Genomic DNA, 17,427 nt, shown 5'->3' with positions numbered 1-17,427 from the left:
GGAGGTAATGGACAGGCAAGATGGACAGTATTTTCTACGCCTGTTTACTCAGCAGACTGTTGGAGATTTCAGGCTAATCCTCCGAGCGTGTCTCATTGTGCAAAGTAATCGTACTTCATTTTTCCCACGTCCGCGGTTAGTATTTTCGAAGTGGGCTATGTGAAAAAAAAAATTAAAATATGCTGGCAGTCCGCAAAATTCGAATTTCGGAATATCCGTGCATACGAACGAAGCTGTTGCCTACATTAGTGTTGTGTTCTGTGACTCTGTCGTTACCATGGCACTGCGTGTCCTCGTCCTCAGATTACTGATGGAGACAACCGACAAGGGGTGGCCCTCCTGGTTGGGGGTTGAGCGCGGGGGCTAACAGCTGTCCTGTAAGAAGCTTTGATAATGCTTTACTAAAATGAGCGTGTTTTTATTTTCTCGACCCAAGAGTTATGTGGGTCATACTGTGAACGCTGAAGAGATTATATCAGTGTAAGACTTGAGGTTCTCACAGCGGTGAGTATGAAGATTTCCGTCTTCTGGGTTGTTGCGCTGTGTAGTCTGGTCGATGTTAACCAACGTTTCAGAGGTCATACTGCCTCCGTCATCAGGGCGATGATGGAGGCAGTATGACCTCTGAAACGTTCGTAAACATCGACCAGACTACACAGCGCAACAACCCAGAAGACGGAAATCTTCAGATTATATCAAATTTGCGTTATATCAAGAGCGACTGAGGAAAACGATGAACACAGTTCGGATTGCACTGTGGTGTTTGCCGCTCTCATCATTAGTGTTGCCCACTCCGATGCTTCCCTGCCTTTGCTGGAGTTATTAATGGCGGTCAGGCAGCCCCCGCAGAGAGCGGTAATAACTTGTGATGTAATCAGGGAGAAGCCAACACACGACTCCATTTGCTTGTGAAGCTGACCACAGCGGAGGGACGGACAGCCAAGTGATCAAAGTGTCACACAGCCGATTATGTGTGGGATTCGGCTTAATGCTACGTGAGTTAATATGCTTCATGAGAGGGGGGGGGGGGGCATGAAACATTGCCAGTTGACAGACTTTCGGTCTTTGACTTTGTCCAAGTAAAATTATTTACAAAAGATCCTCAGAGTCTAAAGTGATTGAATTAAGATGAGGTAGTCAGTGTTCGACGATAGAGGTCGTAAGCAGTTTGATGTTGCAGAATACGGATTTTGCATGCTAGCTGTGGTTCTTTATGGAGACATCTGTTATACAAGACATTTTTTAATTTAATTGTTGCTAATTGATGTTCAGTAATCGTTGAATGCTGATGTCATCTTTCTTGAAAGACTACTTGGCTGATGCGTCTTCCCTTTGTCAGTTGTCCAATTTCAATATTACTGAAGATAATCGCATCATTTAAGGACTCTGTTTCCACGTCCGTTCGCATCCCTGCGTAGCGCCTGCCCGTCTGTCTCTACGTACGAATTAACTCGAGAACGGCTGGACGGATTTTCATTAAATTTTGTGGTTTGGAATTTTTCTAAAATGTGAAGTGTGTCATGGAGAGAATTGTATAATTATGTTTTCCATAATTTGTATCTTTCATTCAAATATTGTTAGGACAATAAAATCAACGAGAATGTCGCGCATGGGGAGATCAGAAATACATACGACATTTTTGTTGCAAAGCTTGATGGTAAGATATGACTTGGAAGAGCTAGGCATAGATAGGAGGGTAATTTTAAAATGGACATTAGGTAAATAGGGTTTGAGGTGTGGATTGGATTTATTTAGCTCAGAATAGGGATTGATGGCGGGCGCTTGTAAACACTGTAATGAGCCTTCGGGTTTCATAGATGGTGGGAAATTTATTGAGTAGTTGAGCAACTGTTAGCTTCTCTTCCAGAGATTTAGTTATTAAATTGTCAACACATTCCAGTTTTTGTTAAAATCAGGCAACAGTAACCGATACTTTATATGACGGCCTACGTTTGTTTCTGTGCCATGAAATGTCTGCTAGCTGTGAAAGCTACAGGCTTTGAGTATATTTCTTAACTTATTTTCAGTTGTGATAGGTAGAGCAATCTGTTAATCTAAGTAGTTGGCCGATATGTTAGCATCACGAAGGATTTTAACGTTTGCTGCATTCCTACAGATATTTTACATCGAATTGATGTTAACGTTTGGAGGTTATTTGGAGGAGTATTCTTGGACATAGTTTCAGCCTGCGAACCGCTTGAAGTATGGTTGGTGCAGACCTGTTAATGAATGAACTGCCCGGTTAAGACTTAATATTATAATACGCGTAATTTAAGCGAAACATCTACTGGAAGTATCACTAAAAATTAATATTTTTTTCTCTCTTGAGGCAAGTCCTGTATACACAACGAACGTTAGGTGGGTTGACAGTTGTGGAAGGGGATTTTTTAATTAAAAAGGGAAGCTTTTGGTGGCCGGTGAAACGCAACTGAAATCCCCAATGGATGTAAGCTGTCGTCGTCGTCGTCGTCTCGTCGGTCGTACAGCGCCGTCGTTGACGGTGGTACTGAGTCCGGGCCGGAACACTGTGGGGGGAGGGGATTTTGAATGGTGTTCATTAGAGGGGAGCTGGCTGTGTACGTCCGGAAATACGGAGCCGCGCAGCTTGAGAAGTCCGTCAGCCAACAGCATCCTGCTCCAGTTAGCGACGTCTCCATGGCTACTCCGACGCCCCGTGCCTTTCCCGCAATGATTACACCAGAAGCTCATGCGATGTAGGTAAAAGGAATAATCGTCGAAAAGCCATACGAATTGTTGTTTATAGCTGTGTGGCCAAGACGCACGGCTTCGTAATGTTTCAAACAGCTATTTTGATTTTATTTGAGAATATTATCTGCCCTTCTCCTATCTGGAAACGTAAAGATTAAATTATTTAAAAAAAATACAGTGTGAGTCAGAGTTAGGTCCAGGTTTAGAGAAATTATAACTCTGCTGTGAACAAGGCCGCGGATATGATTCGAAACACATTACGAGGTGCGATCGGAAAGTTTCTAGACTGCGCCTATAAAAACCCGTACACTTATCTCAGGTATTAAATTCATCCATCACCCTCGAAGTAGTTCCCCTGGGAATGAACACAACGATCGATCCCAGCGCCGCTGCCAAGCCTGGAAGCATCCCTGGAAATCTTTCTTTGTCAGCCTGTCAAGCACCATCTGCAATTCTGCCTGAATCTCTTCTATCGTTTCAAATCTCCTTCCCTTTAGCTGAATTTTCATCTTTGGGAAGAGGAAGAAGTCACACGGCGAATAAGGAGGGTGCGGGATGACGGCCATGGTGTTTGAGGCCAAAAACTGCCGAACTTTGAGGGCGGTGTGCGCTGGCGCGTTGTCATGATGCGTCGCATGTGGAGTTCTTCCTTTAGAATCAGCTGACAGGTCCCATAGCCTATCCCAACAATGTCGCACAAGTCGTTGATGGTACGACGTCGATCTTCGTGAATGGCCTGCCGAATCTTCGTAACATTTTCGGGCGTTGTGCTCGAAGATGGTCGTCCAGAACGCTCGTCATCATCGACAGAGGTTCGGCCATTTTTAAAACGTGAATGCCACACAAAAGTTTGTGCACGACCCATTGCGGACTCCCCAAATGCTTGCTTTAGCATTTCATAGGTTTCCGTAGCCGTTTTGGTGAGTCTTTGGCAAAATTTGATGCACACGCCATTCCGAAATCGCAGGAGGGTCGGTGTAATGCACTACCAAAACGCCCGTAACTAAGAAACAAATGCTAATTCGATGATGCCGGCTGGCACACTGATTCACTATGAATGTAGGCCGCACCCCCTAAAGGCAGAAGCTCGTACTACATCCGGTTCGCCCGCTATTGACACAGTCTTGAAACTTTCCGATCGCACCTCGTATATCGGCACAGACTTCAATTTTGTTTTTTGTAATTTAAATTTTTTAAGTGTTCAGTTATCTCAGGTTGAGTGAGGGTCTTTGAGATCAGGATGCTGAGGAGAATTTTTGGATCTCAGTGAGACGGCTTGACAGAAGGCTGGAGAAAGGTACATAAAGAGGTGCTTCATCATATGTACTCTGCACCAAATATTACTGAGGTAATAAATCGAAGAAAATGAAATTGGCGGGCCATGTACCACGCGGGAAAGATGAGAAATGCGTACAAAATTTTAGTTTTGAAAATCCTAATGGAAATGGCCACATAGGACATCTATTAAATTTGATTTCAGAGGAAGTGAGTGTGGAGAAATTAATTGGGTGTATTTGGCTGGGGACAAGGTCAGGTGGTGGGCTCTTTCGAACACGGTATTAAGACACAAAAGGCAGAAAATTTCTTATTAGCTGAGCGACTATTGTCTCTTTTTTTTTAAAAAAAAAGACTCGAATTGACGGAGTTGCTTAGTTTTCTCTCATTTTCTGTATTTTCTCTCATTCTGTGTTCTCTTAGTTTTCTTCATACTTTGCACATTGAAGGTACGCTTATATTGCCCTAGGCGAATTAAGAAGATTGGAACTACAACTGAAAATGGGTTGGCGCTTTGGTAATTTTATTGTTCGTAGTGTGTGAAGTAAAGCCTAATGTTTGTGTAACTCAGTACCATGCACTGGAGGTGTAACTCCATGCATTTTAAGACGTTGGCACTGCGTGTATATGATTAGTTTGCTTTACACTCGACTATTAAAAGTCGTATCAGTCTAGTTATCCATGACATCGTTGTTGATTATGGCATTCATTATTTCGAAAACTGTACATCACAGGCTATAGTCGTACGAATTGCATAAAATGTTTGCTTTGTTTCTTAAGTTATTCTTTTGTACAAACATTTAACTGTTGAGTAACCTTCGTAAACTTTCTAATCACATATGCCTATTATTAATGTGCTGCGTATGAAATCGTCTATTCATCACTACTGTAGCCGCAAGTGTGTTATTTGCATCACTTTACCGTGTTTTTGTATGGATCTGTCTTTTGTTGCCTATCATAGTAGATTCTTCACTACTCTGTATCCATCACAGGCTTCATTAATAGGTATCGTAGTGTGTTTTTGCTGAAAAATACTTTAGTTACCTGTTGCTCCCATTTATGAGCCGGGATAGCTCAGTCAGTATAGTGACTAGCTACGGGCTGGACGACCGGGGTTCTATCAACGACGGGGGCAGAGGATTTTTCCTCTAGCCTCTGCGTCCAGATCGGCTCTGGGGCCCACCCAGCCTCCTCTACAATGGGTACCGGGGTCCTATCCCGGGGGTAAAGCCGGCCGGGGCGTGATGCTGACCACTCACCCCCATCTAGTGCCGAGGTCAAGGAAGAGAGGAGCTATACCTCACTCACCCCAAACGCCTACATGGCGTATAGTGGGACAAACTTTACTTTACGTTGCTCCCATCAGTTCTCGTGTGTGTACCAGGTCCTTAACTCAGCAGTTTGGATCGGTGTTGTTGCCATTTTGTTCTCCGGTCCTGTACTCTTCACGAAGTAATATTAGGGCTATCAAATTAAGGATTTGTGGATTGTGTTCTTCTGGGTTGTGACGCCATGTAGTCTTGCAGGTGGTTACCAGAATTTCGGAGTGACTTATCGCCTTCATCTTCAGGGTAATCCAGACGTCGCTTAAATGTTATCATTGTCAAGCATGAGTCAGAACTGCAGTCTGTTCGTTTTTGCTTAAGTTCGTTTAAAATTGTTCCACCGTGAAATCAAACCTTTGTGGAATTATCACGATTTTATATTAGCTTGTTCATATTAAAAATTGATTCAGGGTACGTGCAAGGCTAAGGATTGTCGCTGCATTTCGTTCCAGCGTCAATCACAGCGTTTCTGCTCGCTTCGATTATTTCTTTTTTTCTTTTAGCTAGTGACTTTCAATGCTAGGATATACAACTCAATATGAAACGTAGTTAAGTTGTTGAGTCTACCCTTAAATATATGAAATTTTAATCTTCTTTTGGGATTTATGTCACTGCTGCAGATTTCTTATAAAGACCCTGAAAGTCGCTTAGCTGATCAAGAAATTTCACGCCTTTTATTAAACGCAAATGTTAATTGCCGTGTACACAAGAGCCTGCTACTGGTCCATGTCCTGGACTATATCAATCCAGGCCTCAAACGCGCATCGCATTCATTAAAATCCAAACATTCGTTCGCGAAACGAATGTTTGGATTTTGTTACGTACCCATCGGGTTTCCGTAGTAAAATTTTATATACGTCTTTCATTATCCCCATGCGTGCTGTTTGTCCTGTCCGTCTTATCCTCCTTGATGTGATCATCCTGATAACATTAGGTCAAGAATACAAATTATGAAACTACTCATTATGTACCTTTCTCTTAGGCTCAAATGTTTTCCTCACCAACGTGTTCTCAAATATCCCCAATTTAAGTATCGTTTTCTTAGCTTCTGATAAGAAGGTAATATTTACTGATACTGGGTAAGGACGGAGGAAAATGAATTACGTGATAATCGTAAATGCTGCGGTGTTTGGAAGCGGGTGAACATGATAGGTTGAGCTCGTGACACGATGTGGTAATGAAGGATGATGATGAGAACTGGCAGACGGTGTGGTAAACACTCGAGTCTTAACGGCAGGCTCCCTGCCGAGAGAGGCCTCGCCTCCCGGTGGCGCTAGTAATTAAAATTTGTGCCATCTCATCGTACTCTGCATTATTCTAAGTTCCGTGTGCTTGTGTTGAACATTCTTTTATTTTTTAATTTTTTTTTTCCTTCCCCTGCACAAATGTTGTTCACATACTTTATGCACGGCTTAGAATGTTTTGGTTAAATTCGATTTAGATGAAAGTTTTAATTATTGCACTTCATTTTAAGATTTTTTTTTAGAGGTAAAAGACCCTCATAGAAGAATTATGTGAGTTTATCGCTCTAATAATTTGTTAACGAAGCAGACTTCAGGAGCATGTTTAGCTATGTGTTTATCGTCTGTTGTTGCCATCTACGAACCATCTGCATTTTAGAAGACTTCCTTTGTTACTCGTAAGGATAGTGTAGGAGGTATGCCGGTATGGTTTTAAAAAATAAACACAACTTAGGATGAATTGAAACTAAATATTGTGACATTTTTCGAACGGATTTCATATTGTCGATTTTGTTTTTTGGGTTGCGTGGCCTTGCATATATTATAATCACCATTATATTCAGCTGAACATGTTTAAAGTTATCAACTTACTTAAAAATTTCTACACTCATCGATGTGACAAAACTAGTCTGCCCTAAAAGACCGCATAATAAGTGAATGGAGACGGATGTTTAATTCATTTTGGTTAGGAGACGACTTTGGAATTCGGAAGGATATGACGTTTCGTTCTTGAAACTGTATGAATGTCCGTTTGTCTCGTGTGTTACCGCACGTAAATGCTTGAATGTTCGGAGCGGAGGAAATGTTTCTTACGAGACTCATTCAGAAACCATCTTTCATTCCGACCTTCCTCTGTGTCCATCCCTCACTTGAAACTGCTTCGTTTTTGAACAAACGGTACTATTTCGGAATACGAAAATTGATGGCTAATGAAGCTGTTGCAGAATAAACCGTGTCTGGCAGCTGCAAAAGATTAATTTTATTATAATTTCTATTAAATACGTAAGGGTGGTATGATCGGTCATGATTTTAACTTGCAGAATTTTGAATTACACGCTCACACGCGATGTTCTTAATTCCTTTTAATGACTGAGTTGTCTGTCATGCCCGCGGTTTCATTCGCGTGTTTTGCAATATAACTGTGCGAGTTGTATTTGTAGCTCCTCGCTCTTTGTTAATCTGTGTGGTTGTGACAGTGATTCACTACTTAATTGCCACTTATTTACTCCCACACACATCATACCGGTGGTGTAACCTCGTCATTATGCGAGTTGTGAAAGCCTCTGTCTGTAGGCCTATGTGTGTATAGAGTAGGTCGCTCGCCAACGTAACATTATCGATTCTAACGGTATTAATGTTTTTCATTGATTCGCTACGTTGCTGAGATGTACTCTTCGTCTCACATGTATGCGTGTTCTTCATTCTTCCCAGCCTCATAGGCTATATAAGTTGGAAGTTCGTAGACAATTTTTGTGCCTTCGGGCTGGACGACCGGAATTGGATCCCCGGAAGGGAGGGGGTTTTCTTCTGTCTTGTCCGTCAGGTCTGGCTGTGGGGCCATCCAGTGAACAACGTGGGTCATTTACCAGTGGTCAAGAAGGGGTAGGAACTTAAATATTAATACTACTTTAGAAATGTTACAGGCAACAAAGCTTAATCTATAAAACCGAGGAAGAAGATACATATTCGATTTGGTTACTAAAAGTGGGATATTTTACTTTGTTTCTCGCCAAACAGCGACGCTGTGTCATGTACGCTGAAGATTGTTCGTACATGCGGAAAAATGCGCGTTCCCTCCTCATGGCAAAGGGCTTATTCACCGTTACCATTACCGTTAGACTACCCTTACCGGGCTGCGTGTGTTTCAGAGAAGAATTTAGTTCTGACGCGGCCTATAGCAGCGATTTGACTATACATTTTGCCAGTAATTCGGAAAATCGGCGACGTAAACCCTGCAAATGCTAAAAATCATCCTCACAACTTTTATTCCGTGATTATTATATTCACGTTTGCTTCGTTATTGTTTAATAAAAAGAGCATTTTATGTTAACTTCTTTGTAAAACGTTCCGTCAGCCCCTCTCACCATTCAGTACAAACATCTACTCTGAGGTTTTCACAGCGGTGAGTATGAAGATTTCTGTCTTCTGGGTTGTTGCGCTGTGTAGTCTGGTCGATGTTTACCAACGTTTCAGGGGTCATACTGCCTCCGTCATCAGGGCGATGAGTATGAAGATTTCTGTCTTCTGGGTTGTTGCGCTGTGTAGTCTGGTCGATGTTTACCAACGTTTCAGAGGTCATACTGCCTCCGTCATCAGGGCGATTCATACTACACAGCGCAACAACCCAGAAGACAGAAATCTTCATCTACTTTAATTCCCCTGTCTTAGTTTACTTAATGACTCACTGAGAAAAATGTCGAAGGAAGCAATCATTTTAGATTTAACGTAAACTGCCTCAGTATTTACCTGCATAAAGTAGTAACCCTACGCGAACCCATGGTCATATTATCCGGCCTGCGGACCGATAATTGAAACCTGGGCTTCCTAGATACGGAACGTGCTTGCTGAACACTAACCTTAAATAGGCCTATTCGGTTTTCTTCCTTGCTAAAATTGCAGGGCGCTGTATTTCCGACTCCGCTGAATGTAGGACAGACAGATGACTTTAAGCCTGCATTGGAGCCCAGCAAATGCGTGTTTGGCTTCCATAGATCCATATACTTTACGTTATACATAGTGAAGTTACTGATTCTGAAATACTTGCCTGGGGGAGATTGTCGCTACTTGTGTGTGAACTTGGGTTTGTTTGTATTCCGCTGCTCCGGTCGCTTCGGGATTTGCGTTTAAGCATAAAAGCACCCTACGTTACTGGTAAACGTGTTTTGTTTTCGTGGTGAAGGAAATGGGTGGGTTAGGTAGGGATAGTGGGTGGTCGGAAGAGAAGTGTTAGAGTGTATGCATGTGTATATACACCTCGACAAATGGGAGGAAGTCATTAACCCGGTAAGGAGCAGTAATTAAACACACCGTCTTGTGCGGTGGTAGTGGTGGCTACGAAGAAACTGCGAGAAACTTACCTCCATTCCTCCGAACTCCCTAACCTTCCCTCCTCTTCCAAACCTCCTGCACCCCTCCTTCTCTAAAACACAAAGTTCTGATATAATGTGTGTGTGCATGTCTTCATTATTCACCGTAATGTGTTTCCTTATTCCCAGCGTTTACCATTGCTCTTTACTTTATAATAAGACTAGAGAAAGCGAATGAACAGTCCGCCTGTGGTGGTATAGAACGCGCTATAGATGGAGGAGGTGAAGAGTCGGGGTGGAATTGCTTCTTGGAGGTCTTGGAGAGGTAACGGTTCACTCACCTTCGAGACACTTTGTCTCATAGTAAAACGTTTCATAAATTCTTGCCACAATAATATCATACTGCCTGAAAATTCGACAGCGAAATTTTACATTGAACAGGCTGGCGTACATAGGCCCTCGTCTTAAGTCTAAATTTTATCATGGCCAGAAATCGTCGGTGCCTGTGTTGAAATGGACTGAAAGTCGATTTAAATCGAGATAATCGTGTCATTTCCTCTACTGCACTTCTGTGTCGGTGTGAATCTGCAATGTCCTATGACGAACGCAGTTGTACGTAGGGTCTGTGAATGCTGGACGGATTGCTGCCATAATATATTTTGAATATATTTGTTTTCTATTTCTTCATTTTTTTGAGTTAGACTTCGGGAGCTTTCAAAGTTCGTCGTGTATGTTCCTGCTGCTTCTTATTTTATTTAACGAATGGTGGATGATTATGAAATTACATGGAGGGACTTAGGAATACCACGAAAGTTCAGAGTTAGGATAGCTGGACTGCGGGCAGACACTCGAACCCAGACATTCCGACTACATAGCAGACATGCTAATCACTTAAACATCAAATGTGGTTGCGTGATGTGTCACGCTGTTTTATCTAAGCAGCTTAGTGCCATGTTTTCGTTAGTCACTGCTGTTTGTTCCAAAAGTTGTGGTTTTTCTTCTGATAGGGGTGAGAAACTTTATTTACCCCACATTTTTTTTTTTATTTTTACAAATGGATGGAACACTTACTGGACTGCTTTTGAATATAGGCTCACAGCTTCAAGTGTATCTGTGCTGTCTGTTAAATAAATTTACCGGCTTTGAGAAGGCAGGTTCTCACGGTGACTGACTGTCTTCTGGGTTGTTGCGTCTGGTAGAAGTTTGCCGACGTTAAACGGCACAACGACCTCGAAGACAGTTGTCGTCATAATTTATCCGATGCCATGAAGGTGAATATTGGGGTCATGCCAGTGGAGCCCACTTGACCTTTGAGGATTTTAATTCCAAAAAGCGATCGTGCGAACTTCTGAAGTGGGAAGTACAATTTAATATAGGTTTATGAAATGTGGAGTGATTTTCGGAAAATATACTGAATCCTACTGAATCGTGTTGCCTTTTACTAAAAACAAATCTGTTCGGTATGCAACATTTGAAGTTAACCAACAATTGTTCATGTTCTGCTTAAAGACATTCACAACGTTTACATGTATTAGAATATCGTATCAACCTTCGTACGTATAATTGTGCTATATTCTTATCTATTAATATACATTTCTTTGTCACTTGTGTCTTTCATACACACGTAATACCTATACCTGTGTAACTATGACACTTTCAGTTTGACGTGATAATGAAAGAAGACTTCACTTCACAAAGGAACGAAATTGTATGAACTGCCACTCCAGTTCTAAAGTCTTCGCCACTCTGCCACCATTCCAAACCCTTTCGTCTTCTACTCTTCGCAATTCCTGCTGTGAACTTTATGGAGTTATAAGGGAGTGTTGTTTCTAGAGCTAAGTTCGAGGGAAGATCTTACTTAGGGTGTGGTTTGAACCCGTGTTCAAGTTGGTGACGGAGGTTATGTTCAGACTCGCCAAGTTGAATTTTCTGATTTGTGATGTAACTGCAGTTGATGTTTGGATGGATGGGTTGAAGGAAGCTTTACAGAGATTAAGGAAAACCGTCTTAACAAATCTCTCTAACTTGTGCGTGAATGGTAAGTGCTCACTCCGTACAGCGAGTTACATATTATAAACTTAAATATAAGGTTATACCTATTATTATTTCGGTAATTAAGTTTTCGTGTTCTATTAAATTCTGTAGATGGGGAGTTCGGGTAGTAAATGCGACTGCAAATTTTCTAATAGATCCGTAATTGTTCATTTTGTTGAAATACGTGTGAGGGAGTGTTACAAATTTTGTGGTTTTATAGACTTATGTGTATAATCGAGGACTGCCTTTCTCAGGGTTTCTGACTCAGTTTGTCTGGAATTTATTTTATTATTTATTTAGTGTTCTGTCTGACGACAGGTCTATATGAACAGGATCCTTCCATCCTTTTCTCGGACTGGGACCTGTTCATATACGTTCTTGGCAGATGATCCAGAAGTGGTTTGCCATTGCCTTCTTCTGTGTGTGAATGGAGTAATTGTTGGGATGCCACGGAGAAACCGGGGAAGCCCCCGGAGGAAACCTCCGTGTTGCCTAGACCACGGCCTTGCCCAACACAAGTTATAAATTCGGGCACCGCCGGGAATCGAACCCGAGACCCCAGGATTACAAGGCCAGCGTTGTCTGGAATACATGACTAAAACCACGAAACATATGCATGGCCGTTGTCGTTGGTAGTAAATCACTTTCATAATGTTATGTACTCGCTATACTTGAGTCAGTAGGTCGGATAATATCGTCCTGTTTAGACAGTATGATGTGTGAAAGTACCTGTCATTTATCATTGGTGTATGAAATAACAATTATTGTTACTTAGTGGTTATATAAATTTGATTAATCGTCATTCCCTCTTTCCTAGTTTTAATTTCTAAGCATAATTAGTGCCAACACATTGGCTATCTTCTGGGTTCTAGCGCAGTGTAGTCTGGCTGAATTTTCCGAGAAGACAGCCACCATCTTATTTCAGTGTAAAATTCAGATAATTTTGAAGATGATGGGATCTTGAAAAATTGTTAACTTTTATTAAGGTAATTTTCGTCTTAAATTGGAAATAACAATGTAGCTGCGAGCAGTTAGTGTTTATTAACTTTCTTATATTAGTGGAGGCCTATGGCATGTGCCGTTGTAGGTATGTATACGGGATGTAGTTCTAAAAAGTTTTCTTTCTAATATATTTTGTTTCTGAAAAGCAAACACGTAGCAAGAAATCGAATGTTGCAAGTTGTATTAAAAAAAAAGGAGGAACACTTTGCTGTGAAGTTCTTTTGTTGTTGTTTATGTTTGGTAAAAGTATGTATTTGTTCACTTTTTGCGCCACGCTGTTTCCGGTGGTCCAAATTCAGCATAAAATTCTTTCGCCTTTGGAATGAAATCACATGGCGCGCCGACAAACCATGGACTTTTCCTAGGGTCTTGACATGTTCTTCGTAATAGCAGTGATATTATTTTTAGCGTTTTCTCTCCTGTATGGTAACCACATTTAAGGAAAACGTTTACAGACCGACACTGTTGTACACCCAACCTTCTGTCTATAGGGTTCTGAAGGGCCCCTTTTCCGGGTTTAAAGTAGCCGAAGTTTAAGATAACCACAAACTTCTACGTAATGCCGTGGACAAGAATGCATGGAACTATTCTTCACTCTCCCACGAGTCTTCATAGCGATGTGCTTAATTTTAAAAAAATACATCTTTTTACAGATATAGTGCGCGAATATGTTGATTGGATTTAACTGGCTCAGAATGGAGTCAGGTAACGGAGGTTTGTGAATACGATAATGGACCTTTAGGTTCCATAAAAGTATGGCTTTTATTAAACAGTTTGTCTTATATTTTAGAACCTCACTGTAAGCCTACGATTTAGTTATAATATTCTGTAATTCATACGAATTTCTGTTGTTAGTTGTTTGTTTTGTAATGCTGGTAGTTTATTTCAGTGCCTGGGGTGAGGGCTTCTTCCTGGCTTCACAAACAGCGGTCATTGGTGCCCTTGTTCTCTTCTTCGGACGTTCACTGAAAGAAGCCTTGCTGTTCACCATTTCCTACTTGGCAGTCTGCGTTATCCTCATGGGAGGTTATACGTCTGTCAGCGTCCTGTGGTCACTGCAGGCCGTGAATGTCCCCGTAATTGTTGTTAGTAAGGTAAGTGTTTTAGAACAAGGTTCTCGAGAAGAGAGAATTTCATACACAAAGTGCTTTAATAAAATAAGGCTAGATTTTCACATTTGAATATTTATGGAGTGCGATAAGTCAAAAATGCAAGGCAGTTTGTGACTTAACACATAGCATTGTTTTTTTGTGACTGAATATTGTCACGTGAGGTGCAGAATACATTTGGCATCTGATTGTATCTCCCGACATTCTTTGTATAGTTAATCGTTCCTCTTAGCTCATGCTCGTATTTGGAAGCTGGGCGTTTGGTAATTGTCACACGGCACGAGAGAATTTGCCATAGTTCAGGCGGTTAGTCGTCGGCTTTGCACCGCAGAGGGCCGGGTTCGGGCTCAGTGGGATTCGTAGTGGACGCCAGGACAGATTTTTCTTCGAGTCCTTCTGTTTTCCCCTGTCATTATCATTCAGCCGCTGCTCCATATCCACGCAAAGAAAGATTTGATTTATTCTACGACTAAGTAGTCTTTTTTTTATTATTTTATGTTTCACATATTTTGCTTTAATGCTGAGATGATTTGGGGTATATTTGCCTTTAGCTCTTATTCCAAAGTATTTTCTCCTCACTGCATGTCTAGTCTTACTTATGTAACTGTTATTACAAAGAGTTTTGGTCTTTTCAGAGTTATTAGCTATTACTGTCGTGAGTTGTCCCCGACGTAGCCCGTGGGACATCTTATTTTCAATTTACAAAAAAACCAAGTTATTATAGTTAAGGAGTGGCAACAGAACCCAGTTACAAGTAGCCTCAAGGAAGATATCCTATACAATTGAAAAATTATTTAACTAAATTAAACGGTGTAGATAGGGAAGGTGTTAAATGTAGTAGAAGGGAAAAAATCAAAGTCATGTTCTTTTCTTTACAAATAGGACTTCCAATTAGAGTTTAAGTTAAGGCATACAATTTATAATATTTTGAAACACTAAAGCTTTGTCATGAATTATAAGAATTTGGTGTAGTGTTCCACTTAAATACTGTTATCACCGAACACGGTAATGATATACCTTAGTGAACTTTTTACGTTGTTGCGAGGTCTTACGAACGTACGGAAGGGTTTACTTGATTGCAGATCACTTGTTGAGAATTAGTGGCAGACACTGTCTGTGGATCCGATATGCATCTGCTGTCATGGTGGGCTGCGACAGTCACGCAATTTCTGGCTCTCCACATGTCGTTCCTTCAAAAAAAAAAAGAACACTGGCTTCCGTACCTGACCACTAATTACGATTATTAATTACGAAACTCCTTAAGGGATGTATTTTACATACAGACGTACACGACACATTTGTTGGTCTAATGTGCGGTTTTACTGAAGGCGAATGGAAAGGGTACTGATATTGTCAATGTACACATGCCCGCTTATACGTCGAGAAATTTGACTCCTTTTGGATACCCACAAATTCACTTGCGGTACTATTTTTCGCACGAGTGGATGACAATTGATGACAATTGTACTCTTATCGCATTTTTCGAACAAAGAAGTGTTTTTCCCAAATCACCAAGTCTCTTTGTAGTGCAACTTCGGTTTTTCTCTAAGAGAGTATTTTCCCGTTGGTACTGTTGTGTATAGTTTAAAGGGGTTTATGGACCCGTTACACAAATGTTGAAGGCGAACTGGAGTTATTTAATTTAAGAGAACAATAGAACTTCGTAGGCTGTTACGTAAAGAGAACCTGTACATTTAACGTCTGCCTCACAGGATGAAGTTAGTATGACGTCATAATGCCTGTTTTAATTGAATATAAAGGCAGATTTTCGGCATTTGAATAGTAACTATGGTCACTGTGGTTATAACACAATTTCTTAGAAATGCTGTGTTATTGTTTACACAGTGACTTGATGAAGATGGGATGGTAATGAATGACCCTTTTTACAACTTTCTGACATTTTACTTGTCAGTCTTTGCATGAAAAGTGATGTTTTCACCATTCATACATGTCTGTCTCCGAAGACCAGTTAATTAGCAAAACCTGAAAACTCTGTTTAAATTAATTGGATTTTGCACAAGCACATTTCCTTTCGTATGTGGTTAGAATTATTGTTGCATGGCAGACTTTGTGACCCAGATATGAATTTCATTTCTAAATAATCCTCGATATCACATGTTTTTCTTATCTCTTTGTTCAGCGTGTAGTTTGGTTTCAGAATTACGAGGTACGTTATATAATAAATACTAATATGAGTAAGCTGTAATTGAATTACTGTAAAATAGTAATAACAATAATACGCTTCTTTGTCCCACTTACACATGTCGTTAATTTTATTCGTTCGTTTATTATGTGTGATGTTTAAACTCATATCGACTGATATTCCTAGTATTTATTAAAATGTGTACGGAAGTGTCTGCGCTATAATTTCTGTAATTTTGAAGCCGATAATGAAGTCAGAATTATTTTCTGACCCCCAGAACCTTAAAGAGTTTTCAGATCTCTTTTCGTAAATACCGGTATTAAGGTAAGTATTAGCTTTTTGGACAGTTGTGTTTTACTTTCAATGTAGCCTTGTTTATAACCTTGGAGTCATTTTTAGATGCTGTTTTTTGTAAGCAAAAAACACTTTAAATCTGTATGAGCATGGACAGTAGACCCATTCAAACGGTTCCTTAGAGGCTAGACTGTTTTTTTTTTAAGTTTAATTTTTGGGCAAAGTACAAAGTTTTTTACGCTATGTTACAATGTGCGAGAACTCGTCTGTGTACCATCATTAGTAATTACAGTATTAAATCTGCTCTTCATATGTACATACCTCTGCAGTCTGCAGTTGATATTAGCATCGACTGTGGTGTCTGTTGCGTGTAGTAGGTGGGGGGGGGGGGAGATTTAAGTTCGCGTGCTAATGCTCGCGGGCAGAGGGGGGTTCGCCACCTCGCGCCGCAGCGAATTACAGGGCGCAGCACCCTAATTTAATTCAATTCCGAGAGTCTAGAGCCCTGAGGAGCCAAGCAAACAGGTGCCGATTAAGTGATTGTCTGAAGTCGGTAAGGACGTACGGAAGGACTCTTCGAAGCAGAGCGTGTTTGGCCTCGTCGGTTGCTAAATTACAGCGAGACTGATACGAAGCCACGCCACACTCGGGCTACCAATCTGCTTTTTGTCAAAGCCCCGTTTACCGCCTCTTAGATAAAAACCCTCAGGTGGCCAGTCCCGTTCTGCATTAAGACAGTTTCTCCCTGTTTTGTTGGCGACATTGATGTGACACGGGACCTGGAACACTTCTAATTTTTGTCCCTTCGTATCGTACAAATTATAGCATATTACATGTCTAACATAACCAGTCTTTGTCAGGGGCAGCTTCTCTAGTCATTACTGTACAAAGTACTTTTGCACGGGCTTTCAGTGTGTATCGTTAACAAGGCAAATTAAAATAGTTCTATACTAATAGTACAGCTGTTACTTTCAAATTATTCCTTGTTAGCGCTGTAGGCGCTCTCAAAATTTGCCCTACTTTTATTTTACCTTAGGATACTTTAAGAAATTAATGTCTAGTGGTTCATTTATTAATTACTGCGAATACAACAAATTTCATCTATAAGTTATTCTTTGCATTCGCATCATTGCCCTTATTAGGCTGCATAGTTCGAGCATGTCTAATCAATATCAGGGACGTTGGGCAATGATATGAATTACAAAAAAATATATTACCTTTTTTATATTACTGGAAATTGACAAGTGACTCATTAAGGTTACAACGATG

General features: G+C 40.8%; 1 protein-coding gene across 2 annotated transcripts in view; it reads left to right on the top strand.

The window, feature by feature from the left end:
- Positions 1-17,427, top strand: part of LOC110839330 (mannose-P-dolichol utilization defect 1 protein homolog) — a 95,243-nt gene that overhangs the window by 14,784 nt on the left and 63,032 nt on the right. For both annotated transcript variants that reach the window (XM_087355245.1, XM_022083441.2), the window contains exon 4: positions 13,502-13,706. In XM_087355245.1, the coding sequence (XP_087211371.1) occupies positions 13,502-13,706 (205 nt within the window). The remainder of the gene's footprint in view (positions 1-13,501; positions 13,707-17,427) is intronic.

This window comes from Zootermopsis nevadensis, unplaced genomic scaffold (genome assembly GCF_977971745.1).
Source record: "Zootermopsis nevadensis isolate Lab colony 2312 unplaced genomic scaffold, Znev_1.0 Znev_ptg000024l, whole genome shotgun sequence".
Lineage (NCBI taxonomy): Eukaryota > Metazoa > Arthropoda > Insecta > Blattodea > Termopsidae > Zootermopsis > Zootermopsis nevadensis.
Note: the sequence above shows the minus strand (reverse complement) of the source record. Positions and strands in the feature narration are given on the sequence as shown.